This window comes from Phyllostomus hastatus, unplaced genomic scaffold, assembly GCF_019186645.2.
Source record: "Phyllostomus hastatus isolate PE091 unplaced genomic scaffold, TTU_PhHast_1.1 phas_contig_244, whole genome shotgun sequence".
Taxonomy (NCBI): domain Eukaryota; kingdom Metazoa; phylum Chordata; class Mammalia; order Chiroptera; family Phyllostomidae; genus Phyllostomus; species Phyllostomus hastatus.
In genome coordinates, this window is record NW_025333796.1 from 2,037,177 (window position 1) to 2,065,044 (window position 27,868).

Consider the following 27,868-nt stretch of genomic DNA (forward strand, 5'->3'; position numbering starts at 1 on the left):
ACTTGGCCCAGCCGGCCGGGCAGATGGGGGGCGGCGCCCACTGTGGCTCACAGAGTCAGGCCCTCGGCCGCAGAGCATGCTGGGCGGGGCCGGGGCCCAGGCCCGAGCCGCCCCGGCGGGCAGATGGCTCACCGCCTCTGCGCCTCAGCCTCCTCCGGCCTGGGGTGGGAGCGGCGCCCCCGGCGGGCTCCCCGGAGGATCAAAGTGGTGTTTGCGAGGCCGTGTCGACATCGTTGAATGACGGGACGGTGGCCGTGCCCGGGTGTGGGCAGGCAGGACGCGCACCCTGACGACCGTGGAGGAAGAGGGGGCCTGGGGTCAGGGGTCTGCTCGTCCACGGGGCCGAGCCAGCAGTGGCTCTGGTGGCGTCTCAGACACGGCGGGGGGCACGGCAGGGAGAAGGGGCCCGGGCAGGGTGCCACCCTTGGGGCCTGCAGGGAGAATGGAACACCGGGTTCCAGAAGGTTCCTGACGCTCTGGTCACTGAGCCTCATGGGGTGAGGGCTGGAGTGGGTGGCCCCCGAAGGCTCCGGCTGTGGTGTTCAGGGACAAAAGCGAACTGGACTGGACATGGGGTGCCTGTCCCCCGAGAACCGAGCTCTTCCCGAGGGCATCCCCCAGGCCACACTCAGTCCCCAGTGGACAAGGGTGTCAGTCTCGGGAACGCCCTGAGGGCTGCTCAGGGTTGCATTAGGTCCAGGCTGCCCGAGCCCCAGGCCGCCTCCCTGGGGAGGTTCAAGTGACCCGACATTCGGGACGTGCGACTGGCAGTGGCCAGGGCTGTGCCCGAGGGCCAGGGCCAGACCACGTGTCCCCAGCTGGCCCCACGCCCCAGCGCCACGTGGAGGGCCATGCTGCCCACTCTGGCGCCCTCACTTCCCATCTGGCCCCTCCGGCCCCGGCCCTGGGACGCAGGGCGGCACCCGGGGTCCCCAGGCTTCCTCCCGCAGGGAGGCGGTGGGGGAACGTGGGGCCACTCCGGCAGAGGGGACACGGGGCCGGGCTGGGGCCCTTCACCGTGGAGGACCCCTCGATGCCCCAGGGCTGGGTGCCCTTGTGTCTTCTCCACGTCTAGGGACTGTGGGCTGTCGCTTTGGAGAGGAGTTACCGTCGACCCGGGGACCTGCCTGCAGACAGAGGCAGCGATGGAGAGACCATAAGGCTGCCAACCACAACAGGGGGCGTGTCTGAGTCAGACACCCCTCCGGGGCTCCCAGGTTGGGACCCACACCTTCCGTGGCCGCGCCCCGTGGCTCTGTGGGCACCGGTCTGGTGTGGTCCATGCCGGCTGGCTTCCAGGTCCCCTCCCACGCCACGTGGCGCCCCACCGGGCAGGACGGAGGCGTGTTCAGTACCTCATCCCCAATCCCCAATACAGGCGCCAGGCTCACTTTAGATGTCTGATTTCTTTTTCTCTTTGAATGGTTTCTCATGGTAGAACTACTACAGAACATAGAAAGTAAAAAAAACAAACAAACAAAAAAAAACAGGAAACAGGAAAGGAAACTTCTTACGATCGCACCGGCACCCCCAGTATGCGGAGACGGTTACCCCCGGTGTTCGAGTTTGCCCTTTTTTATCGTGTTAACGATGAGCTTCGTATCCCAACCTCCCTGCCTACTGACACGACTAGCGTCTCAGGCCATTAAACTCTTGTTGTGCGCATGCTTCTTGAGTGGTTACCTAACCTTTCGTGGACTGGATTCTCGAATATCGAGCTCACCATTTTCCTGTCGGACCTCCACACTATTTAGAATGTTCCAGCCTCGGCCCTAAACGGTTCCTCTTGTGGAAGCGTTGGGCCAAAAAACCTGAACACGCCTTCCGTTCTCTTGAGCCACCTGAGCACACTGTGGTCCGTCCTCTATCCCTCGTTCTGACGGCTTCCTCCCCAGCACCAGGCTTGATCAGTTAAAAAAAAATACATAGGTTTCTAATGCCACGGTGAAAATTTTTTTTGCTGATATAATTCAATTGCCTCGTTACTTAAATCAGCATCAATTTAATTACATCCCACGGTTGATTAAATTAACATGTATTTAACAGTACATCTATTCTTTTCCGTGAATTAATAAGGCCCATGATGTCTTTCCCGTGAATGCCCCGGTTTTGTTCTGGGTCCGCTGACCGCGTGTCGGCTCGGTGCGGACATTTCAGGAAAGGGCAGGGCACGGAGGGGGAGCGGACGGTAGCGGGAATAACCTCGGAGCTTCACAGTCTAGCCTGCATGCGGCCACGGCCTCAGGACGCAAGTGCCAAAGGTCGCAGGCCTCCGAGCTGGACGCCCCCTTATTTCTCCGCTCACCCTCCGGCGAGGTGCTAATGAGAGCAGCCGGCTCAGAGGGAAAGAGAGGAAGAGCCCAAGGAGACAGAAGCTTCAAAGGCCTGGAATAAGCTGCAGACCAGGTCATGCGTCCCCAGTGACCCCAGAGACAGGGGCTGTTTGACCTGTCACCTTGGAGACGGACGGAGTCCGAGACCTGGAGTCTGAGACCACCCCCCCCCGCCCCGCACGTGTCCCCGGCAGCGCGCCTGCGTGGGATGAGCGGGCTGGTCCCGGGAGGGCATCGCTGGCTTTGATGAACCCGGACCGAGCCCCGGGACACATCGCATACCGGATGCCACCCTGGAGACTCGGCCGCTGGGAGCGAGTCTGCCTCCAGGGAGGGGGGGGGGGGGCCCAAAGATCTCCTGGTTCGGACTTCCTGCAGCGACGCCCAGAAACTCCCACGGTGGTGGGGGGCACCGAGGGAGGACACTGGGAAGTCCGTTCGCCCCTTTGGCGTGGGCAGGGCTGGGCGTTCGCCACAGCGGGAGGGGGTGTGCGGCGGCGGCGGGCACACCCCGGGCAGACGGCGTCTGTCTACCAGGCGGCGACCGTTCTGACGGCCTCGGCGCTTTTAGGGGGTTTTCCAGCCCGAGTCCGCGCGTCGTGTTCAGACCGTCCCTCCCTCCGGTGAAGGCCCAGCCGCGGCTGTTCCCGCCGGTCGGCCTGCTGAATGCCGCTTCTGGTCCTGCAGCGGGTGTTCGCGAGTCTCCGTGTGTGTCGGACTTGCGGGGGGCTCTGCTCGCGCCCAGCCCGGCGTGGGACCTGGGAATGCGCCTCTCTCGCCACGCCCCGGGGCCGCCACGGCTGTGGGCCTCCTTGGGCAGTCACTGCCCCCGTGGGATAAGCCACATGGTGTGTCCCCCACCTCCCAGCTGCTCTGTGACCTCGGGTCAAAGCTCGGCTTTTCTGAGCCTGCGTTTCACTGTGATAAAACAGGGCTAACACCTCCCTTTTCGTGGTGCCAGGACAGTGAGGGGCCACAGGCCGCGGGCTCTGGAACTCACGAGGTGCCTCGCCGTGGCAAGTGTGACCTTTGAGAGCCCTGGTTTCCCCGCCACTGGAGTGGGGTAACAATTCCTAGTCACACTCATCCCAGCGGGCTGAGGAAATCAGCATGTGGAAAGTGCTCAGCCCCGGCTCAGCGGATTGAGCGCCGGCCTGCAAACCCAAGGGTCGCCGGTTCAATTCCCAGTCAGGGCACATGCCTCGGTGGCAGGCCATGTCCCCAGTAGGGGGCGCTCAAGAGGCAACCACACATTGATGTTTCTCTCCCTCCCTTCCTCTCTCTAAAAATAAATAAAACATTTATTTATAAAAAAGAAAGAAAAGAAAGTACCCGGAACAGCCTTTGGCCACCGTCAAATAACATTTGAGTAGGAACCCGCAACCGGAACATACAAAGCATCTATCCATGCCTGGGAAGCCAGTGCACCCTCAACAGGCCGTCTTTATTTTTGCAGCCATGGGTGCGAGTGTGCGAACCAACCGGTGCTCACAGTGCGTGTCCTCGAGGCTCCAGTGGGGCGCAGAGGGGAACCCAAGGGCGGGTCTCCGCTTTCTAGGAGACTGTCCCTTGGGGGGGCGGGCAGCGGACGCAGAGCCTGCCTGTTCAGGTCCTTCGCTCGTTGCTGCCGTGGACTTTTTAATCGCACTGATTGCGGCGACGGTGGCTAATCAAACCACGTGGGTTTCCAGGGTAGAATTCCACTGCACAGTGGACATGACGCGGGGTGTCCACTCATGGGCCTGTCCCGGGCAGACGTCGGAGGTGCAGGCCAAGATCGCTGTCCGAAGGTGCACGGAGGAGCTTTCACGGCCGAGAAAGCGGCAAGGGGTTTGTTGTCAAGCGGGAGCCCGGTGAGTAAGTGAACGCTGTCCCGGCTCCTGAAAGGGCGGTCTCAGATGCGTGGAAAAGCACTTCTGGTGTGGACTTTAAAACCGTGCGCGCAACTGTGTCGGTCTGATGACCCCAGTGTATCAAGAACTAGGTTGTGTACCTTACCAACAACACGCAAGCGCCCACACACCTGGAAGGAAATAGAATACAACGAAGGTTGTTTTACTGGTTGTATTTTGTGCATTGTGTGGTCTGTGGGGTTGTGGCATTTTTTTTTTTTTGTCCTCGTCTGAGGATACATTTATCGGTCTTAGGGAGAGACAGAGAGAGAAAACTTGATGTTGAGAGAGAAACATCGATGGGCTGCCTCCTGCATGTGCCCTGACCGGGGATTGAACTCACAGCCTTTCAGTGCACAGGAGGACGCTCCAACCCACTGACCCACCCGCCCACGGCAGGTGGTGGCATTTTTACTTTTTCCACTGCTACTCTGTAGCGACGGCAATGACACAGAGTCAGAGCGAGGGGCCTCCTGCCATCCTGCCCCCGACTCAGGGTCGGCCAAACGGCTTGTGCGATCTCAAGCCGCCCCTTTGTTTTTCCGGCACCCGAAGCTTTTCGCTGCATCCTCCCCTCGGTGTGGGGATGCATCTCTTTCCGTAGTTACTCTGCAGCAGCTTCACTCCGGTGAGATTCGGAATCCCCAGTGTTGTCGTCCGTCAGCACTTTGCTCCTCCACCTGTCTCCTGAAAGATGCGTTGACCAGGTTGCGAGGTTCGGCCGCGGGATTTCCGTGTTCCGCTGACGTTCTGTCGGCACGTTCGCTCCGCGCACCAGGCGCGTCCCACCCGCGGCCTGCTCGCCTCCCGGGGTGGCTGGGGATGCGGCCCAGCACAAAATCGTGCATTGACTTAAGACATTATGAGATTGTTTGGGGGGATTCTGCGTCGCAATGTATTGAATGTGTATCCCAAGATAGTTCTTCCTCTGCCAGTGTGGCCCAGAGACGCCAGACGTTGGGACACCCCGGGTCGTCTTTCCTGTAGGATTAGAATGGCCTAGAACAAGCGTGCTCCCATTTGCCTTGGGAATACATGACTTCTGACGACCGTGGGACCTCTGGTCGGGGACAGGCTCCCCCGTGATCCTCCCTTTCCATTAACTTGAGTGCAATATGTGACAAGATCTGTCATTCTTACTTGCTACAAAGTGTCAGTCCAGTCGTGCCTGGGCAGGACACGGGTCATTCCACAGAAGCGGCAGAGAACGAAGGAATAGCGATAGTAATGAACAGTCCCTGCCACCCAGCTGTGTCTGCGAGATGAGGAAGAGCCAGAAGCCAGGACAGCGTGATAACTGAAGAATCTATTTTCTCCTCGAGAGCCACGTGCTGGGCCCACGGTGGATGCTCCGTTTCCGCCTCGTGACCCACAGTCTTTCTTCTGAAGACAAGTGTGTTCACAGCACCAGTAGTTAATTCACGGAAGGTCACTTCCTGATCTAAATATTCATGAGACGTTCGGACGCCAGGACGTGGAGGGCAGAGGAAATCCGGGAGATCGGCCCGCCGGCCCGGTGTTGCCGGGAGAAGGGGGTGCAGGGCAGCCAGGCCCGCTCCAGCCTGGGCAGCTAGCTGCTCGTCGCAACTAGAATTTCGGCTTCCGCTGCCAGTCCCGTGTCCCTGCCGTGTCACCCTTCCGCCCTGAGCCGTGTGCCCGGCTTTTTGTCAGGCACTGAGCTATCCCATGGGCCTCCCTGGCGGCCCTGATTTTGCAGAAGGAGAAGCAGAGTTGCCCCCTACGGTAGCAACGGTCCCCCCTCTGGCTCCTGAGAAGAGGGGACCCCGCTTTGCCAGGCGTGCCTTGGAGCCTCGCTGTGACCCCCTGCCTGCGAGCACATAGTAGGTGCTCTGTCATCTGCTCTGAACCAGTTCTAGAAATACTGAGGGTGCAAATGAGCACACAATTCACACACACACACACACGCACACACGCACACACACACGTCGGGGCCACAAACATGGATTCCTACTAGTTCGTTGAACTTGTATTAGCTTTTCAGATTCCCAGAAGAGTCGAAGAAAGCCTCAGTCGGTCCTACCCCAGCTACGTGGTATGTTACATATCGGTCCAGTCTTTCTCCACCCTACCTAGGGGAAGAGAGGGATACAGTCTTTCTCCATCCTACCTAGGGGAGGGGAGGGATACAGTCTTTCTCCATCCTACCTAGGGGAAGGGAGGGATGCAGTCTTTCTCCACCCTACCTAGGGGAAGGGAGGGATGCAGTCTTTCTCCACCCTACCTAGGGGAAGGGAGGGATGCAGTCTTTCTCCACCCTACCTAAGGGAAGGGAGGGATACGGTCTTTCTCCACCCTACCTAGGGGAAGGGAGGGATGCAGTCTTTCTCCACCCTACCTAGGGGAAGGGAGGGACCCTCAGAAACACACGTCAAACATCGAGGAAGACGGCCGTGCAGAACGGGGCGGACTTGACCCGGCCCCCTTTCCGGCGAGTACACGGATCATCCCGGGCGAGAAGAGGAGGCGGCGCAAGGCCCTCCGCCGGCACGCACTGCGTGTGGCGTGTGCCGTTCCGGTTAATAAGTCAGCAGAGGAGCCCCCAAACACAGATTGAAGTTGAAAAGGATCTTTTCCTTAATTAGACAACTAACCCAGAAAAGCCTGTTTAACTGCAAGTTCGCATTTCTCCAAAGAATTGCGATTAACTGAACTTTCACAGAACGCACTGTATCCATGAGTGTGTGCGCGTGTTTAGTCACGGTGCTCATAAAAAAACCAGACTAATGGGGGTGGGGTGTGTTTGGTAAAAACGGCGAAGCAGACATCGCCGCATAGTGCCGGGGCCCTTGGTTTGCGGTTCACGGAATCTCCGCTCGGCATCGGCGTGCGGCTGGGGCCAGGGGTGCGCTGACACTGCTCTCCGCAGGTGCCGGCCCCGCCTCCTGCTGCGAGGAGATGAGGCCGGGCGACCGCACCTGCGGGTGAGGGACAGGGGTCGTCGTGGTGAACCAAGAAAAGGTGCGATACGCCAGCCAGAGAAAGACACGTTCCACATGATTCCCCTCAAATGGGGAATCTAATGAACAAACAAACTGAGAAACAAAATGGAAACAGACCCGCAGAGCTGGAGGACGGACTGACTGCTGCGGGGAGGGGCTGGGCGAGTGAGGGGATTGGGCGAAGAAACATGACTCCTAGACCCAGACCACAGCGTGGTGAGGACCGGAGGGAAAGGCGGGGGGGGGGGACAAACGGTGGCGGAAGGAGACGTGACTCGGGGGGCAAACACGCAGTATGGTATTCAGACGATGTGTTGCGGAATGGCACACCCGAAACCCGCATAATGTCGTTACCCACGGCCACCCCGACCAGCTCAGTGAGAAAAGAAGTTCATGACGCGAGAGGAGCCGCCGTCCTCACACTCCAGGTCAGCAGGACAAGGGACGGGGCGGGGCGCGGTCTCCTCCAGAGGCCGCCCGCCTCACCCTCACCTGGGCAGGTGAAGGCTCCTGCACTGACCAGATGCCGCGCCACCTGTGTGCACAGCCGCGGATAAAACCCAGCCACTCGCCCCGATACCGGAGCCGGCCGAGGCCCAGCCCCCCGGGACTTCTTCCCTCCGGGGCTTGGCGTTGTGGGACCACAGAACACAGTAGCTTCCAGCACCTTCTACCCAGACCGAAGGGAAACGTAAAACGGCTTCAAAGCAAACACAGTCCTCACAGCGCCCCCTCCCCGCCTTCCGTTCCCTCCCGCTAGCGAGAAAGCCAAGGTGAGGACGGAGGTGGCATCCGTCACAGCGTGCTTTACTCCTCGCTAGATTAATTGCTCCTGCCTCATTGGATTCAAAAATTTATTGCAGGCTTAGAGCACATGAAAGAAGTTCAAGTTTTGTCAGACATCTTCCCCTTAGGCAAACTCACAAGAACAGCTACTAGAATCAAATTAGGAGCTGTCCTGGCGCCCGGAGGGGTTCCGGCTCATCACTTCGGGGTGACGCGAGCACGTTACGCTCCGGGAGGCCTGAGCGGAACCGGGCACCCGGCGGCCCCTTCGGGTCCAGCCAGCCGACAGCGCGGCCTGGGGACACCGCCTCCTTCGCCCCTTCAGTAAGAAGTGCCGACATCCCGCCGCTTCCTGGACCGTGCGACACCCCGCTCCCGGGGCGGGGAGAACGGGGAGCCCTCGGCACGGGCGGGGGGGTGCAGACTGCTGCAGCCACTGGGGGAAGCAGTGCGGAGATAGCTCAGAAAATTAAAAATGGACCCGCTTTACGAGCCAGCGCTTTCCCTTCTGGGAACCCAGCTGAAGAAACCCGGAACACGACTCCAGAGAACATAAGCTCCCCTGTGTTCGTTGCAGTGTTAGTTATAATGGCCGAGATCTGGAACCCGCCCACGGGCCTGTCAGTCGGTGAGTGGATAAAAAGGCTGTGGCCATTTCTACAGTGGAATACTACGCGGCCATAAAAAAGGGCTGTTTACCTTTTGTGACAGTGTGGATGGACCTGGAGGCTATTGTGCTGAGTGAGATGAGCCGGTCAGAGGAAGACAAGCACCCCGTGATCCCGTGGGAGGTAACCTGACCGCCGTCCTGGCTGGCGGTCCAGCTCGGCCTTCTGAGGATGGGGCCTGGCAGACACCTGCCGGGTCCTCCCTCTGCAGACTCGCGCCTCACCCGCCGGCGCCCCTTCCCGAGCCTCTGGCGAGGGCTCCTCGCTGCTCCTGGAGACGGGTACTACCCAACTTCTGTTCCAGCCCCTTCCTCTCACCCCGGTCAGGGTGTCCCTGCCTCCGCCCTTCCCTCCAGATCTTCCTTCTGCGGGTCCCGGTGTCCCAGCCCCCCTCTGGGCCCCGCCCCTCACTCAGCACCCAGCTTAGAATCACCTTCTCCGAACTCTGGCACCTGCCGCAGTGGGGAGGCCCCCTGCGGACATGAAGGGAAAGGAGCCAGTCACAGACAGACCAGCGGTGGGTGGGGTTCCCCATACAGGAGGTCCCCGCCGTCGTGACCTTTGTAGAGGCGGGGGCAGAGCGGCGGTTGCCGGGAGCTGAGGAGGCGGAGAGGGGAGTGAACGTTTCATGGGGACAGGGTTGCGTTTGGGGACGGGGACCCAGGTCTGGGGACGGCAGTGGGGGTGGCCGCGTGGCCAGGTGCACCGTGCACTTAGAAGTGGTTCGGGGGACACATTTGCATCAGGTCTGTTTCTGCACAAGGAAACCCTCTTTTCTCCATCATGCTCTCAGGGAACCCCTCGGCCTGAGCCGGGGAGACCCAGCCCACATTCCCGGAGCCCCCACCCGTCCCCACGGGGCCATTCTCCTGCTCGTTTGTCCTTGTTGCAAGTGGAATAAAAGCGTGGGACGTGTCTCACCTCCTTTGTCACTGTGCACACAGCAGGGGCCTCTAAATAAACTGTAATGAGCATTGAATGAACGAACCTCGGGCCTCCCGTCCCCCAGCCCACCGCTCTTAACTGCTAAGAGGAGACAGGGTTGCTAAGATGGTCAATGCATTTGACGTGGAAGCACTCAAGATCGCCCCGTCCTGGTAAATGATGACGTGGGGCGAACTGCCTGGAGTCCGACGTGGGGTTCGAGTCTCTGACGAGCCTGAAATAATGCGGGTTCTGGCCACCGTGGGCGAGCCCACAGCACCCCCGCCCCCCCGCCCCGCCCGGTCCTATCAAATACGCGCGCCCGGAAAACGCAGGGCGCTCGCGGCCGGTTTTGGACTCCGAAGCGCCCCCTGCAGGTAGCCACGCTCTCGGTTAACACGGCGCGTTTTCTCTTCCCGAACCAGATATTCATCTTCGAGAACAACATCTACTACTGCGCCCACGTCGGGAAGCAGGCCATCCGCGTGGTCTCCACGGGCAAGGAGGGCGTCATCTACAACGGCCTCAGCGACTGGCTGTACGAAGGTGAGCCGCGGCGGGCGGCCGGGCGCCAGGGGCGGGGCCGCGTGGTCGCCAGGGTCACCGCGACCCCTGCTGGGCGGTGCTGGGTGGTGTCGCCTCTTCCCGTCACTGCCACATCGGCTCCGCTCCGGCTTCCCGAGGTGCTGCTCCTGCTGGGGCCTCACCTGGCGGCCAGGTGCGCCGGGCCCTGCAGCGCCGAGCCCTCGCACTCAGGGGCTCGAGGTGCTGCCCGGGGAGGCGCACTGGACCAGGAGGTGACTCGTGGGGACACTAGACTGTGCCCAGGTGTGGGACTCTCACACCAGGAGCTGGGACGCCTGGTTCTGGCTCCAGGTGGGAGGGCTGGGAAAGGAAGGACAGGTTACAGCTCCGGAGGGAGCCAGTCCCAGTGAGTTGAGTCCCAAGTCCTCGCCCTGGTGGGCACTCCCTGCTCTGCAGTGTCCTGCGGCGCCCGTGGGCGCCGGCTGTGGGCACTATTAAATATTAAACATCCGAGGGAGGTTCTCTGCTCTTAACGTTTCTTTTCTTTTTAACTTTTTTTAAAGGTTTTATTTATTTTATTTTTAGAGAGAGGGGAAGGGAGGGAGGAAGAAAGGGAGAGAAACATCCATGTGTGGTTGACTCTTCAGCGCCCCCTACTGGGGACCTGGCCTGCAACCCAGGCCTGTGCCCTGACGGGGAATCGATCCAGCGACCCTCTGGTTCACAGGCCGGTGCTCCATCCACCGAGCCACACCGGCCAGGGCTGCTCTTAACATTTCTAACACACCTCCACGCCGGTGAGACACCATCACCGTCACGTGGCGCTGGCTGTGCCGGGCCAGGCTCCGTGCTGAGCGCCGGGCCTGGGTGTCCGTCCCCTCACGTGAGTGCCTGTCTCGGTCCCCGTGCAGCACACGGGCGCTGCAACAGGCCGGGTGGCCTTCACCACACACAAGCGCACACACACACACACACACACACACACACACGACTTCTCATCATCCCGCCGGCCGTGGGGGTCTGGGGAGCGCTCTCTCCCGGCCCGAGGACCTGTGCCCTCACAGGGTGGGGTGGGGGGAGAGAGCGAGAGAGCCCATCACAGTCTCATGCACCCTCGTAGACGCTCTCATCCCCCCTGCAGAGGCCCCACCTCCAGACACCGGCCTCGCGGGGACTGAGGGTTCCGCGTGGGTTCTGGGTGACGCCGACCTTCAGTCCCCCCCCTACCCCCAGGACAGCGTTCTGGGAGGTGGGCATCATGGGCGTGAGCTGGGGGAGGCACTGGGAGCTCGGGGGTCCCCCCCACGTTCACGCAAGGCTAGGGGGCATGTCCCAGGGACCGGTGCTGGTCAGGTCCGGGGCTATGCCCTTCCCAGGGGTCCCGACGTGAACCCGCCAGCCTGTGCTCCTCGCCGGCGGCCTCAGCCCGGCCCGCCTGGGACCGCGCAGTCACCGGGCCAGCCTGGGCCGAGGGCGGCCAGGGGGCGACGCTCCGGGCATTCTCAGCCCAGAAAGTGCCCTTCGACCCCACGCAGTGCACCCCGCAGTGTGGGATCCCCCAGCACGGGCACCTGCTGGGGCCCCTGAGCCTTATCCCCCACTGGGGGTGCCACTGGACACACCGAGACACGGGGTCCCCCGACGGGGCCTCCAGTTTCAGCGACCGGATGGTGGTGGCACCGGCCAGGACGCGCGGCTGCAGGGACACGATCCCAGGAGCCCCGGCCCCGTCAGACACGGGGCAGCCAGCACCCCCGCACACCGCCCAGGGCCCCTTTCCCGTCAGCCCACCCCCACCCGCGGCCCCTTCCCGAGGCCACCCCCGTCCTGACCTCCGACGGGCTTGTCTCCCGGCAGACACGCCGGCCCCTTCCAGGCTGCCCCCCCCCCACAGGGGGTCCGCTGAGAGTGCCAGGTCTGTCCTGATGTGGCCGCTGCGGCTCAGCACGTGCGCCCAGGGTTCCAGCCCCAGAGTTGTTTGCTGGGCCCCGGAGGCTCGACCTTGAGACCTGCCTGCCCATAACCCCAGGCCCCTCGGGAGGGCATCCCTGGGTCGCCGGAATGAAGGGGACACTGACCACTGTCCGCTGTGGCCTCACCGCCCCGTGAGTGGCGGCCCCGAGTGCCCGAGCGGTCGGTGGCAGACACTGCCCCCCTGCCCAACCCAATGCCCCTCAGAGAAAGGGCTGGGAGTCCCGGCTGCAGGATCCTGGCCCCACGCTGGGACTGATCTCCTTTAACAACTCCGTAAGCCGGAGATTTAAAATATCTTTTCTAGTATCTCCCTCGTAAAATACAAAGCGCATTGCTTGGCAAGGCACATCAAGCTTTAGCTTTAGCTTTAGCTTTAGCTTTAGCTTTAACTTTAGCTTTAAAGATCCGTTGAAAGGAAATTTCTCCAGGAGACGTGTACGCGAAATCGTGCGGGGGTGAGAGCGGCCCCCGAATGGTTACATCGACCACAGCCCACGTGGCCGCTTCACGGACTCAGCGCCGGTTCCCGGGAGGCCCCGTGCACCGCCGGCACCTGGACTTCTGTGGCCGGGGGCCCCGGGGAAACTTGGTTCCTTCCTCACTCCTGGGCAGGAAAACTTTAAAGATGGCCTGTCTCTCGTCTGTGGCTTAGTTTCATTTCCAGACACTCCCTTTAAAAAAACAAAAAGGAAAAGGCAGGAAAAAGGATGGGGGGGGGGGAAGAACAGCCCGGAGGGCGTGCGCAGGGCCTGGCTCGCGGGGAGGGGGAGGGGCTCGTTCCGAGCAGAAACTCCGGGACGGACGCGGGAAACGCCACTGTGGTCACTCTATCGCTTTGTTCCGTGTCCCAGAAAGGACCTTAAACGTACCGAACGTCTCGGAAGACCGAGGGCCGAGGGAGAGAAAGCGGTAGGCGGCGTCGGGCTGCCCGAGGGTCCAGCCTGTGACCAGGTTCCCACGCAGGAAAATCCCCCCAGGTACCACCGAGGCCGCCGGCGCCGGCGGAAAGGCACCCCGGACGCACTGGCGGCGGCGGCGGCGGCCCCAGCCTGCGGGTCTCTGGTCCCCCGGGCTCAGGGCGACCGCACGCCGATGTTATCCGGCTAAAAAATGCTTCATCCTCACTGGCGTCCTCCGGGCGAGCGCCGTGCCATCACATAGAATGTTGGTTGTAATATCGGCGCGTAAAGACTGTTGGGTGAGCGCCGACCCCTGTTTCGGGGTTTCCCGGAATCTACAGGCAGCCGGCACGGGGGGCTCTGAGGACTCCGAGGACCCTGCCCAGGGTGCGCGCGCGCGCTCGCAGGAGGGGCCGCGCGTCTGCCAGGCCCCTGATCTGCCGGGCGCGGGGGCAGAGAGGCAGAGCCGCCCGCGTTCCCGCGGAAGGGCCGTGGTGACCGACCGGGGTCGCGGAGTCGGCGACATGCTCCTGCTGCCGCCCGCGGCCTGCGCTCTCTCCGCCGCCGGCCGTCCTCCTCCGCGTGCGGAGCAGAGCGGGAGAGCCCGGAATCTGGGGCCTACATTTTCTGGCCGTGAGACCGTCCTTAATGTTTCCGCGCCGAGCCACCTGCCAGCTGCACCTCTCTGGCCAGAGCAGTGAAGTGAAGTGTGTGACCCAAAATGCGTCTGGTCACCCAGGGATGCGTCATGACGGCCGGAGACCGGTGGGGTCCCTTGGGAAGCAGGTCCTTCCCCGAGTGTGGACGTGCAGCGTCCCCGGGTCCCCACCCCCCGAGAGGGCGGGCGCGACCTTGGGAGGGTGTTTGTGGGGCCCGGAGCCCTCGGGGCTGGAGACAGCCGCTCGACACCTGTTTCCTGGGTATCTGGTTCCGGGCAGACGCGACCCCAGGGCCGGCCTCCCACCTGGGCTGGTCCAGAGACCAGAGCCACTTGGAAAGGCTGGGGGGCCCCGGGGGCGATGATCAGCTGGGAATGGGCAGCGGCGGTGGTCACCCAGGCTCTCGGGTGCCTGGCCGCCCAGGCGGGCGGCATCTATGCACCGTGACCAGAGGGTTGAGCCCGTGAGGACAGACCCATTCTGCGGGGCCCCGGCCAGTCCCCTTGTACGCCGGCCCCATCTTCCCAGCACCCCTCCCGTTCCCTGCAGCGCCCCCCCACACCACCGCCACGATCCCAAGTGCCCTCTGCACCCCGGGGTCCCTGCCCCAGGCCTCTCTGTCCTCTGTCCACCGTCCCTGCTGCTGACGGCCGTCATTCCTCCTGGAGCTGCTGTGCAGGACGGGGTAAGGGCTGCAGACCTCGGGGCCGGGTGCTGAGAGGTTGGTTAGCACCGAGGGAGGGAGGGAGGGAGGGAGGGAGGGAGGGTTGGTTCTTGCCTGAGCGAAGGGGGACCGGTTTCCTTGGAGACTCAGACACTCACCCCAGCCTTTGCCTTTGGGCCCCCAACCCTGCCTGCCCCCTCTTTGGGCCCTGCCCCTGCCCCCCTCTCCTTCTGGAACGCTGGCCTGCAGGAACTAGGTCACTCGGAGTCCCCTCCTTCTTCCCTGACCTTTCCGTGCTTAAATGTCAGGGCGCTGAGCACACAGAGACTGCGGGGAGTCGGAACCCACGCTGACGACTCTATAATGGAGTCTTTCCTGGTCCTCACATTTACCTAGCGGGTGGGCAGGAGGAAAGGGCCCCAGCTGCACCCCCCGGCAGGGGATCTGGGGGGCACAGCACGTGGTGTCGCTTCATCTCCTCCCCCCCTTAAACACACGCACCCAGGGGGTGTGCGCTGGGAAGGAGTTGGCCTGGGGTGCCGGCGCCCCTGCTCTGCGCCCCCTGCTGGCCCTCTCTGCGTCTCCCTCTGTCACCCCCTTTCCCTTCCTTTCTCTGCCATGCGGGGGGGTGGGTGAGCCCGGCTGTGCTCTGGGCTGAGGGCGGCCGGGGAGGTGCAGGGGGCGCAGAGAGAGCTTGGCCCCTTCCTGGCCTCGGCCACAGCGGCTGGGACTTGGAACCACAGAGACCGGGCCCCACATTGCTTCTGGGAACCAGGACCGTGAGGGGATGACGATTCATGGAGCTAGGTTTCAGGCTCTCGGCTCACCGTGGGGGCGCCTGCCGGGGGAAGGGCAAGGGGATGCTGCCGGGTTGGGGGGTCCTGACGGGACTCCCGCGCTGGCCAAGGTCAGACTCGACCACACGGGCGTGTGGCTGGGCCCCTAGGCGCGTCCCAGAGCCCAGGCCTTGCGCCCGCTGCTCCATCTGCAAGTCTGTTCTCCCCACGCCCAGCCACCCGCCTGAGGCCCAGAGAGGTCGGCCGCCCAACACGCACCAGACTCGTGGGCCCGGGAGCTGCCCAGTGGCTGCCAGTGCCCCAAACAGAGGTGACCGTCCAGCTCTGGTCAGGAGAAGCTCCCCCTGGCACCCTGCTGTTCTGGCGGGAATCAGTGAGCCTGGCGCTGGGTTTAGGGAAAAAACCCAAACAGCCATGTGGGCCCAGAGCTGTAAAGCGTTGGGGTTTTAAGCAGAGCTTCCCGTGAAGGCGCCCAGCCAAGGGGGGGTCGCTGAGGGTCACTGCTGGGCAGACGTGGGCTGTTTCCACCCTCAGGACGAGACCAGCGGGACTCCCGGGAACTTCAGGGGCGCCCCACCTTGTAGCATCTCTGGGCCACACTGGAAGAGGAGTTGTCTTGGGCCACCCATTCAATACATGGCGACACATAATCACAAAAAATCTCATAATGTTTTCAAAGAACCCCACCCATGACCCCAGGGCGCGCCCTCCTGGCCAGCAGTGCGGGGCGGATGCTGCCCCCTGGTGGCCGCCACGGGGTTGCGAGCTTCAAGCGCTCAGGTGAGGGTCTGCAGACACCGGCGGGTCTCCGATGAAAATGAGATGCAAATCACAGCGCGCTGATTGGCCAGCGGGCTGCCGGCGTCACCAGCGAGCAGCTCCACGTGCCCCCGGCGGCACGCGCGCCCCGTTCTTTTTCTAGCGCCACCTCACCCCCTCCGTTTAATTCTGTTCTCGGCACCTCGGGGAAAATAGGTAGCGGCAGGAAAAAGGCAGCAGATGCAACTGAGAATAAATCGGATTTTCCGTATTTAGAAGGAGGCCATTTATTTCTGAATGCAGATCTATCCAGCACGTTGTTTATGCCTTTTGCGATATTCGGGGATGTGACTTCTCGGGTGCTTTGCCCGTCAGTAGGCCCAGCACGGGGGCGCGGGGGGCAGGCTCTTGTCTGCAGGCAGCAGCCATGGGGCCGCCGTGTCCCACACTCACCGCGGCCGGTCTCCCCGCCTGCGTTCTGTTTTGACGAGTGTCTGGCCTCGTTACAAGACGACAGTTGGCGACACTGGTGTGACTCAGGCAGAGGGAGCCGTCAACAGCCGCCTGGGCTGCCAGACTGTGCGAAGCGTCACGGGAAACCGGCTGAGGTCTGGGTTGTGGTTGGCCACTCCCTCCCTGTCCTGGGCGCGGCCTCGAACCCGGAGTCCGGAGACTGCACCTGGCTCTGCCCCTCCGGCCTGGGCTTCCCCGTCAGGGACCGGCCTCCTGGCGAGGGCGTCCAGTCCACCGCTCCTCAAAGCCGGGGTGGGCGGGACGTCACACCTGGAGTCAGGGCAAGGCTCCGACACTTCCTGCGAGCCAGTGTCCAGCGCCCTGGGCCTCCGCTCCTGGCTCTGCTCCTGGGCACGCTGACCTCTCCAGGATCGGTGTGACGATTCCATGCGACAGCCAGGGCCTGTACAAGCGGCAAAAAACCCCGGATTGGCATGGTCGGTGGGGCTATTTCGCAATGGCTGGACCACCCGTGGTGGTTCTGACGTGTCCGCTGGCCTTGGAAACATTGGGGGAGCACTTCCAGCTGGAAGTTGAAGGGCGGCATGTGGTCAAGGGCGCCCCTCTGTTCCTCGGCCGACCTGGGACAGGGATGGGCCGTCTGGGCCGAGCCAGCCGGGGCGTCTGAGGGACCACAGGTGAATCGTGAGACCTGTCGGCTACCACGTATGTCCCAGGTGAGGGAGAGACGTGGGGGACAGGAGTGTCCCCGGCCCCAAGGGACTTCCACCTTGGCTGTTGTTCATCTCAGTGTGGTTCAGCTCAAGCCACGGACTGAGCGCCTGCTGTATACCATGCTGCACTGTGCCAGGTGGCGTGCCTTCCCCCGGGGCCATGTTTCCCGATGGGTGGGGGCGGCTCCTGGCTCACAGGGACTGACTGTGTCCCGTGGGGCTGGAGGCCTCTGGGGTGCATCGCCCCTGGAAACGGCCCCGCTCCCCTTCCCATCCAGGGGTGCCCCTCTGCCTCCTGCAGCCCCGCCCAGACGCCGAACCTTGCATCCTCCTCTCGTAAACACACCTGGGGAACTGAAGTGTCATCCTACAGTGTCAGGTTGCTAAAGCCACACGGCAGGAACACGTGGGTGGCTTAGGGGCCTTTGTCACTGCTCAGTATTCTAATGTCCACCTAGGCACCGGTGCGCAGAGTGGCACCAGTGTTCCCTCTCCATCTGTTTCTTGTGTAAAAGCCAAGACCACGCCCTGTGCCGGGGAGGGGCCGGGCGTGTGAGGCCCAGCAGATAGAGCCTCTCACTGTGTCACGGGTCCCCACGTTAATTCCACGAGTTCCCACCTCAGGCAGTAGACAGCCACCAGGGCGGCTGTCCTCAGAGGAAGGGCGGGGTGACATCTAATGAGTCATCACCTGTCACCCCCTGTTCTCTCGGCTTCACGGGTGCAGCCGTGTTAGAGAAAGTGCTACCCAGCTCGGGCGCACGGGCCCCAGCGGGGACCAGGTAAAGCTGGTGTCCTGGGCACGGCCACCTCGCCCCTGTGCCCTGATACTCAGTCCACGGAGCTCGTCCAGCTCCAGGTGACGGCCACCGGCCCGGGAATTCAGAGGGTGGAGCCACTAGAGACGACCATCAGGCCTGAACGCAGGGATCGCCTGGGCTCTGCCCTTTCTGTTTTTTCTGCGTCTCCGTCCGCAGCCCCCAAACAGCACGGCAGCCTGTGGCTCCCCCACCTCCCCCACCCCACGGTGCCTCCTCCTTCACGCAGAACTGTGGTGCTGCCCCCTGCTGTCAGGACGGGGCTGTACAAGTGGAACAACAGAGCAAACAAAAATTAACAATGTGACACAGTCGAGAATAGAAACTGTTCCAAAGGTTGTTCTTAGTTGATAGTCAATTAACCTTCCTCTTAGAAAAGCACCAATAACAACCTGCCCTGGCCGGGTGGCTCAGTTGGTCGGAGCGTCGTCCCGTGCACCAAAAGATTGAGGGTTTGATCCCCAGTCCCGGTGCATACCTAGGTTGTGGGTTCGATCCCTGACTGGGGCACACACAGGAGGCAACTGCTCCAAGTTTCTCTCTGTCTCTCTCTGTCTCCCTTCCTTCCTCTCTCTCTAAAATCAATAAACACAAAACCTCAGGCGAGGATTTTAAAAAAAAAAAAAAAACCTAAAGCCTAATTGTCCATTTGATACACATGGTTTCTGATACCCATTATTTTTAAAATATGTTTTCCCTGATATTAAGAAGTAATTGTGCAGAACAGCTCTGGCTGATCACGAAGACGACTGCTCCGTCAGGGTTCCCTGCTGAAAACACGCATGACGACGACCTTTCCCGTAATGCGTCCTAAGGGGAAATAAAAATGTTAAAATGAAACCACGGTATAAAGGAAATGTTACCTATCACTTGAAGGCTATAATTTTGCTTTCTGGTGAAAAATTCTGACTTTCAGAAGAGGGCAAAATAAAGTCAGCACTTTAAGAAGAAAAAAAACCTTCATAAATACAAACCACGGTATCTCTCAGTTGGTAGTTAAGTGATTCTTCAATTAAAATTCTAATTTTAGAATCTCAATCATTTTAACTTTCCTGTGACTATCATCAGGCTGATCAGCTTTGGCCAAATACCAGGAAGAAAGTATAACTGTCTAAGGAAATTAAAAATCATTATAGGGTTGATAATACATTTTGCCTCAGACACTAAACCCATCTCTGTGCGGATTATTAAATTAATACCAAGGTCAGAGTAGAATGGTGGATTTTCCCCTCTTTGTACATTGGACACGTTTCGGGAGCTGAATTGAAAACAATGTTTGGTTGGTCCCACGACACCAGGGCAGGCTGCTGCCGGGCCGCGGGAGCCGGGGCCACGGGCATGTAGGGGGTGGTGTCGGACGGGGTGATTTGCTGTGGAAAAGGCTGTCCCCGTGGCCCCGCCCCTGTTCCTGGCCACGCCCACTGGCTCTCACAGCAGAGGCGGCCATTGGCGCAGTGGTGGACGGAGAGACAAGCAAAACGGAACCCCGACAGGAAGAAACCAAAGACAGGCGTCACCTTTCCCGGCGTTTTGCGTAGGCCCGCCCCTTTCACGCGCTAGCTCTGCCTCTTGCGCAAATCATTTCACCTTTCCTGCCCTTTCATTTCTTTTCGGAGAGCACCTGCTGGGGGCGACCCTTTTCGGGAGGAGGGAGGAAGTCACGGACACAGGGACGCACACACTGCGCCCGCGAGTTTTGGGAGGAGGGGGGGCAGTCCCGCTGCTCCCAGCCTGCGTGGAGGAAGGCCCACCGGGAGGTGCTTTTTTGATCACCAGGGAGGGGCACCTTAGTTTTGCAGACCGTCTGTCTGGGGTCGGCCCTGCCCTCCCATTACCACCCCGGCCAACTCTCTTTCACTGTCAAAAAGGAAGGAGCCCTGGCTGGTGGTCCAGTGGGTTGCAGCGTCATCCTGTTCACCAAAAGGCCATGGGTTCGATCCCCCGTCCAGGTGCATACGAGAGGCAACCGATCGATGTCGCTCTCTCACATAGATGTATCTCTTTCTGTCTCTCCTCTCTCAAAAAAAAAATCCATAAACATGTCCTCGGGTGAAGATTTAAAAAGAAAAGAAAGTGATGAGGACTTGAGTGTGGGTTGTTTGTTTGGGCTGTTTTGCTGCAGAAGAAGCAGAACTTTTGCCATCGCTTCCCAAAATGACCCGTGGACCGGCAGTGCTTCTTGGCTCCGTCATCCGTGTGCCCCCCAACCGGGGCCCTGGGGGGAGGGGAGGGCCATTGGCTCCTCCTCCCTTCCCCGGTCCCCTGGACCAGTGAGGGCGGCCGGTTACAAGGTCCCCCGATGGCAGGGTCATTCTGTGAGCAACCCCCCAGGCTCACCGGCGTGAGGCCAGACGGCCCCGTAGTTAACTCCCTCCTGGCCGCCACGTCACTCGGGTCCAAGTTCATTACTGTTTGAGCCTCTCTGCTCCTGCAGCCCGGCCCCCGACTGTGCCCCTGCGTAGCCCCCCGCCGACACGCGTGCTGTGATGATAAGTGACGGCGGAAGGCACTTAGGGAGAGGAGGAGGCGCTGGTGCACTTGTGGGTCGCGACTAATGCCGTCCTCCCAACCACACCCCAGCGAGGTGTGCATGTGGTGCGCACACATGATGTGCACAGTGCACACGCAGAACACACACGGCACCTACTCAGGATGCATGCGGTGTGCACATGGTATACACATGGCATACATGTGACACACACGATATGTGCAGTATGCACACAGTACACACATGATACATGCACAGTGAGCACACAGTCTACACAAATACACATTGTATACACACAGGATACACACAGTATGCACACCGTAGGCACACAGGGTATACACAGTAGGCACACAGCACACATATGGAACACACATGATAGGCACTCCGGATACACACAGTATGCACGTGGCGCACACAGTGTACATGCAGTAGACACTCAGTGTACACATAGTGTGCACACATGATACACACAGTGTGCACACAGTAGACACACAGGGTGCACACAGTATGCACACACGGTATACACCCAGTGCTCGCACAGTGAGCTCACAGCAGGCACGCGCCCCCAGGCGCCCCCTGCTGGCTGAGCGGGGTTCCGGGACTGCGCCTCCAGCCCAGCGGGCTCTGCCCCGGGCCGGCCGGGCAGTGGCGGCTTCAGCGTGAGTGGATTTGCTGATCAGGTCACCTCCCAGTAAGAGCCCTCGACAGCACGGTGTCGACTCACTGCAGAGCGCACTTGGGAGGTTCACGCTGCTCAAATTCGTGTCCGAAACAGAAACGGTTTCCAGAAAATCGACCCCCATTCTGTCGGGCCCCAATCGATCACGTGTGAGGGTGCTGAGCTTGGTGTCAGCGCCGGGCGGTCCCCGAGCCCCCTGGCGGGAGGGCAGGGGCAGAGGCGCCGTGTCCCCGGGAGTCCCCTGCGGCTGTGCATTGACCAGTCACATCTCTCTGCTCTGCTTGCCCCCAGAGGAGGTCCTGAAGACCTACATCGCGCACTGGTGGTCCCCGGACGGCACGCGGCTCGCCTACGCCACCATCAACGACTCCCGCGTGCCCGTGATGGAGCTCCCGACCTACACGGGCGCCGTGTACCCCACCGTGAAGTCCTACCACTACCCCAAGGTAGGCGCCGCCCCACCGTCCCCCCGCATGGAGGGCTGTCACCCTCTCAGACCTGTCAAGAGCCACTCCGTCACCAGGGGCAGGCGAATTACTTCCCATTACGTCACACTCAGCCCCCGTCACCCGAGTTCAACTCCTGGGCCCAGTTGCCCTGTTTTAAACAACTGACCTGCTTGTTCCTCTTCGGTCTGAGCTTCATCTCAGTCAAGACAAGCACCTCCCCCCCCACTCGCGACTCTGGGAGACAAGCACTCACACGCCCACCCTCGGGACACTCTGTCCTCGCTCCGAGTTTGGGATTTGGCCCTGGGGGGGCCCAGGGTCCTGCCTGCCCCTGGCCCCTGGGTCCGCACCGGGCTGTTCTGTGCTTGGTCATTTGTATGGCCAGCAGTGTGTCTAACGGCCCCCCAGACCACCATGCTGACACAAGGTGCCGGCAAGGACACACAGCAGTGGGCAGGACAGGGGACAGGGGCCAGTGTCCGACCCCATTCTGTCAGCAAACTAGAGCAACACCGTGCCAGGGGAGGGCCAGACACCAGACCCCTGCTGCCCGCTCACCTGGAGAGAGCTGATGTCCTCAGGAGCGACACGGCTCCCGTGCACACTCGCAGCTGCCGTAGGCAGCCCCCGGCCCCTGCACCTGCCTGGTGACAGCACACACTTCCCGACACGGGGGTCCCCCTGAAGGGCCACTCCGGCCTCTGCCAGAGGGCACTGAGCCCCCTCCCCGAGTGTCAGACAGCAGCTGGGGCCTGCCAGCCTGCAGGCGGCAGCAGGAGGGACCACAGCGCGCAGGTGTGGCCAGCCAGGTGCAGCGGGGGAGACACCTGGTGTCCCAGTCGGCTAGGGCGGCTGGAACGAACCCAGCAGCAAACCCAGGGGTGTGGAGAGAACAGACTCACTGCTCACAGGTCTGGGGGCCGGGAGGCCACGGCCAGGCTGCTGGGCAGCGCCCTCCCCCGGGCCACAGGTGGCCCGTCTCTCCTGTGCCCTCACGGGGCGGAGGGGCAGCTCTGGCCCCCTCCTCTTCCTGTAAGGGCACTGACCCCATCATGGGGCCAACTGTCACGACCGAACAGAACCCCAGCGACCCCCCCGTTAGGCATCGGGGTGTCACATGCTGACTTGGGAGGGACCAGACCGTGGTCCCCAACAGCTGGCGTGACCCATTTCCCGCTGCCCTTCGGTCCGGGTGGCCCCAGGGGGAGGAGCCTCTGTCTCTGCCTCTTTCCGTCCCAGCGGCACCCAGGTGTCACCGGGACGCGGGTTTGCCTCGGGACGGGGCCCCTCTCTCTGCCCCAGCTCGTCGTTAGCAGGAACCCCGGGGACGGGCCCGGGCGACAGGGCGCCGGGCGGACGGCACCAGTCTCTCGGCCCGCCTGGTGCCTCCACACGCTCACACTCACACACTCACACCCCTCACACACACGCACACACCAGGCACTTACACACACCACACCAGACACGGCCACATAACCCCACACACCACACACATGCATATTCACACACACACCCAATACAAACACATACACACTCATACCACACACTATGCTCACACACTCAGGAACACATGCACATACATCCACACTCACTCATACACACTCATACACTCACACTCACACACTCACACTCACACACTCATACACTCACATACCACACACATACACACGCCACACATGTACCACACACACAGTACACACACACTATGCTCGCTCACACACTAACACTACAAACACACACTCACATACTCACTCACATATACACACTCACACACTCACACTCACACACTGCTGTCATCACCCGGGACGGTTTCCCAGGGGAACTGCTATACCAGGGTCCCTTCCGTCCAGGGCCAACGTCCTTGACCCGGCGGTCAGCCCTGGGACCGGGGGGAACTCACGCAGGACTGGAGGCTTTGTGTGTTGGCAGAGAGCCGCCCCAGTCTAGCCAACAGAGTTTAGACCTTGGCCCCCTAACGCCTTCTCCCTAGTCAGAGCCCCGAGCTGGCGGGCCGCCTGACTCCGCCCGCTGGTGGGGCACGTCTGCCTCCCCGGAGCAGAGGAATGGAAGGCGGCAGTCTGGCCGCCCCGCCCCGCCGACCAGGCCGGTGCACCCCGCCCCAGGGCCGAGGGAGCAGGGAGCGAACAGGGAGGGGGTTCCGTTCCTTCCGGAGGAACTTGTTGTCCGGCCTCCAGGCCACGGCTGCATCAGTAACGCTCCCCACTTCTGGAAGCGCCCCTCCTTCTCCGTGCCCAGTTCCTCTGCCGCCCCCGGTGGCTCATCGCGTGGAGTGGTGCTCGCCTGGCACTGACAGACGGTGTGGGGGGGCGGGGTTTGGGGGGAGCAGTGAGCACGGGGTGGGATCCCCGGGCAGAGCAGGGCTTGGCCGCCTCGGTCACCTCGGGTCCTCACGACCTCGCGGCAACCACGTGCCCTCAGCAGGCCCCGCCCCTTGCGCGGGGCTCCGGGGCCCCCGGGCCTGTGTCCGCCCTGGGATGGATGACCTCGCGGGGCTCAGCTTTGTCCAGACGGCAGGTGGCTTCCTCACGTCCCCGTCCTTCTGTCCCTCGCAGGCTGGCTGTGAAAACCCCACCATCTCCCTGCACGTCATCGGCTTGAACGGACCCACCCACGACCTGGAGATGACGCCGCCCGACGACCCGCGCATGAGGTTGGCTCCCCCTGTGTCCGCGGTGGCACAAAACAGTAACAACTAGATGAGCTATCAGGGTCGCGTTTGCACGGTCTCCGATGTGTTTTGTGGCCAGTGTTAGCGTCCAAGGAGCAGGTAAGGGTCTGGAGCCTTCCTTACGTGGTGCGTGTCGGTTTCCTGGAACCAGAACGCCGGCCAGACCCGTCCTGCCACGTCCCACCAACGCTAGGGGTCCGGTCTCCCACCCGCCCCGGGAAGGGGCCCCGGACCACCGCACGTCTCCAGCAGGGGGCGCACGACACGGCCTTTCCCGGGAAAACCCGCGCCAGCGGACTTTCGGTCTCTGGCGCCCCGTTTTCGGAGCGGGCTTTCAGCGCCTCGCGGTCCCCTGCTGGCGCCGGGGTCCGAGCAGAGACGCCCGTTGCGGGAGCCAGACCTCGCAGCTGGCGAGGCGGCCGCCGCGTGGCTGGGGGAACATTCTGGCACAGATAACTCTCCCGCCGTGGGGCTCGCCTGGTTTAGACGGATTGTTTTCTCACCAGAGCCGCGGAGGGGCCCCTCCAAGTGAAGTGGTCTGAGGGTCCGTCTCGTCTGGTCCCAGGCTCACGCCGCCGGGGGGCGCAGTCGCTCCCAGAGCCCGCCTCCGACCTCCTGCGCCCCCCCTGGCGGGAGTATGGATGGGGAGGCGCGCAAGCGGAGGGTGTCTGGCCGGTACCCGGGTCCGTGCGTTCAGAGATCCCCGTTCACCCAGAAACGGGCCCGGGAAGCCCAGAATGACTCCTTCTGAGGTTCGGCAAATAGCCCAGATTTTGCCCCAGCTCCAGCCTGGGTCTTTGCTATCCAGTTACAAAAAACCCCCCATGATTAGCAGCTTCCGGCAGCGCGTCTGGAAGGGCAGGCGCCGTGGCCCCGCCCCTCGGGCTGCTCCGGGGGCCCAGCTCAGACCGGAGCAGGGAGCCCGCGCGGTTCTGCTGGTCTGTGCTGTCACCTCCCGCAGTGGCGTCCGTCTGCAGGCAGACCATCTGCCCGCGTCCCTGGAGCCGGAGGTCCCTGCGGAATCTCCTGGGGCGTGTTCAGCCCTCCCTCCCTCCCTCCCTCCGCAAGATGTCCGATGCGCTCAGGCCCTCGGGTGGGCAAGACCAGCCCTCCGTGGAGGGCGGCCCGAGACCCCGCCCCTGCCCTCAGCCGGTGCCCCCTCCCGCAGCCGGTCCCCAGGCCTGACTCCCTTGTGGCCCCTCCCTGGGGACGGGCCTTTTGTGGGCACCGGCCAGGGGACCCAGTCGACCGGGCTGGCGGTGTTTGCACCGGGGCGGAAGGAGCCTTTGGCATGATGCTCTGCCTCCCCTCCCAGCGACCCGCAGATGCCGTCTCCTCCTTGCGCACCCCCTCCCCTGGCCCCGTCCGGCTCGCTCTTGGAATTAATGTGGAAAGTCACCTGGAAAATCTGAGCCATCTGTGCGAGCTAATTGAAAACTTCATTTAGTCCATTTGGTGGGGCCGTTTCCGCAGGCCTGGTTAGCTTCAAGGACAAGGAAAGATTGGCCTCCCCGGACCTCGCGGGTCCGTCCACTCGCTCCCCCTCCCGAGCCCATGGTAGCGGCGCCCTCTCTCCACCATCGAGGGCCCCGCAGGCAGCGGTCACACTCGGTCAGCCCCCTTCTCTGCGACACGCCCCAGGGGCTTTTTCAGGGTGAGCGCAGACGCATCAGAAGTCGTAGACCTCCCGGGAGCGGAAGTATATTGAGTATCGATCACTGGCCGACCCCGGGATGTGTATTGAGTATCGATCACTGGCCGACCCCGGGATGTGTATTGAGTATCGATCACTGGCCGACCCCGGGATGTGTATTGAGTATCAATCACTGGCCGACCCCGGCCGGAGGATTCCGAGGGGCAGGAAGCAGGGAGGTTAGGATGCACGGGGCAGTAGACTGGAAGAAATGCCGGCGGGCGAACAACTGCAGGTGTGAGCTGGGCCGTGGGAAGCGTAGGGGGTGCGTGGGAGAGGGGGCCGACCTCAGCTGCGGGGTGCCAGCACCGTGGCTCAGAGCGGTGGCGCGCCAGCGGCACCTCGGGCCTGGAGACGCTGCTGGGGGCACAGCCGTGCATCAGAGCGGCATCCCGGCCTCTGGCCCTGGACGTGGGCAGGGCCCTTCCCCGAGTTGTGACCGTCACAGATGTCCCCAGCCATCACCCCATGTGCCTGGACTGAGGACGGCTGGTTGGCAATGGCGGGTCTCAGGGCAGCCGCCTGGGTTCGGAGCCCGGTCTGGTCTCAGCCCGGCTTCCGTGCCTTCACCCACTAAATGGTGACGAGTAACAGTAATGAGCGTGGATCCCCTCACGGCTGGTGGTGGTGGAGACTAAACGAGACAATGCGCTCAGCACGGGGCCGGCTCGTGGGAGCGGGCCATCTCATGGCCGTGGAGGCCCCCCCGCTTGGCTGGCACCTCTCCACTCGGGGTCTCCGCCCCACCCTGTCCTCAGAGCCTCTGGGTCCCCCACCGACCTGCCCACCCACCAGGCCCCCTTGCACTGGGCAGGCTGACCCCCAGGCGAGCGTGGGCCGAAGACCGTGTGACCCCCACCGGCTCATAAGGGTGCCAGCGAGGTGTCAGAACCAGTCCGCAGGGCGTCTGAGGAGCTGGCCTATGGGGACAGCCTGGCAGGGAAAAGTCAGCGGAAGTTTGCTGGGCAGTGGATGCATCCGGGCCCCTCAACTGCGAGCTCTGGGGGCGTCCGCCCCCTGCCCCCCTCCCCCGGACATAGACACCTGGCGCTGGAAGTGACCTCTTCTGCCTCCGTGCAGGTGGAGGATGAATTTTCTGACCATCTCAAAACGGCGCCCCAAACAGAGTCCCCAGCAAACCCTCTACACCGGGCCAGAGCCCGTGCTCCCTCCACTCAGAAACGCCCCGTGGTTTCCCGTTCCCTCAGGGTGAAGCCGAACCTCCCAGCGCAGCCTGAGGCCCCGCCTGCCCACTCCCTGCCCCCCCCCCGCCCTCGGACCCCTGCACTGAGCCCGCCCTTTCTCAGGTGTTTTCTCCGGGGCTACCGCGGCACATGGGGCCCCATCAGTGCGCTCACAGCTTCAGTCTTCTCCTGGGGACGCCCCCAGCAGGGGGGCCTGCGCCCTCGCTACCTGAGTCCCGTCCCCTCCCTCCGCCCCTGGAAGGGAAAGGCTAGGGGGGGGCAGGCGGAGACGAGCGGAGCCCACCTTCTCAGGATGGGCAGACTGGCTTCACACGTGGCCGCCCGAAAACCCGATGTCACTGGATTCTCGGAGACCGAGACGTCTCGGTTGTCCTGGTCCAGCTCTGGGACGCAAACCCCAAACACTTGCAGCCCCCGGTGCCGTCCTGCCACCCACCGGATGTGGGAAGCTGGGGCGGGGCGGGGCGGCAAACCCTTCTCCCCACCCACCCCCGCGTCCAGCCGAGACGCTGAGAAAGACAAGAGGGAGGCAGAAACAGGGGGCTGAGTAGCCCCTCCCCCCCAAGTCTGGGGGCCGGGGATGATCGCAGTGAGAAGAAGCTGGAGCAGCTCAAACAGCGTCTCCGAGAGGAGAGACACATCCGCGGAGAATTAACGGGACGAGAGGACGCAGCTCTCGGTTTCCCAGGGCGAGGACTGCGGGGAGGTCGCGCTCCATGCGGAGGGGACTCGGGGAGGCTGCATGCAGGGTCCCGGGGCGCAGCCCGGGGCTCCAGGAGCAGGAGAACGAGAACTTGCCTCCGGGCCGTGGATGGAAAAG

At 62.3% G+C, this 27,868-nt stretch overlaps 1 protein-coding gene across 5 annotated transcripts in view; it reads left to right on the plus strand.

The window, feature by feature from the left end:
- DPP6 (dipeptidyl peptidase like 6) overlaps positions 1–27,868 on the plus strand; it is a 519,939-nt gene that overhangs the window by 455,314 nt on the left and 36,757 nt on the right. For all 5 annotated transcript variants that reach the window (XM_045837839.1, XM_045837842.1, XM_045837838.1 and 2 more), the window contains exons 8-10: positions 9,989–10,109; positions 21,304–21,458; positions 24,035–24,132. In XM_045837839.1, coding sequence (XP_045693795.1) covers positions 9,989–10,109; positions 21,304–21,458; positions 24,035–24,132 — 374 coding nt within the window. The remainder of the gene's footprint in view (positions 1–9,988; positions 10,110–21,303; positions 21,459–24,034; positions 24,133–27,868) is intronic.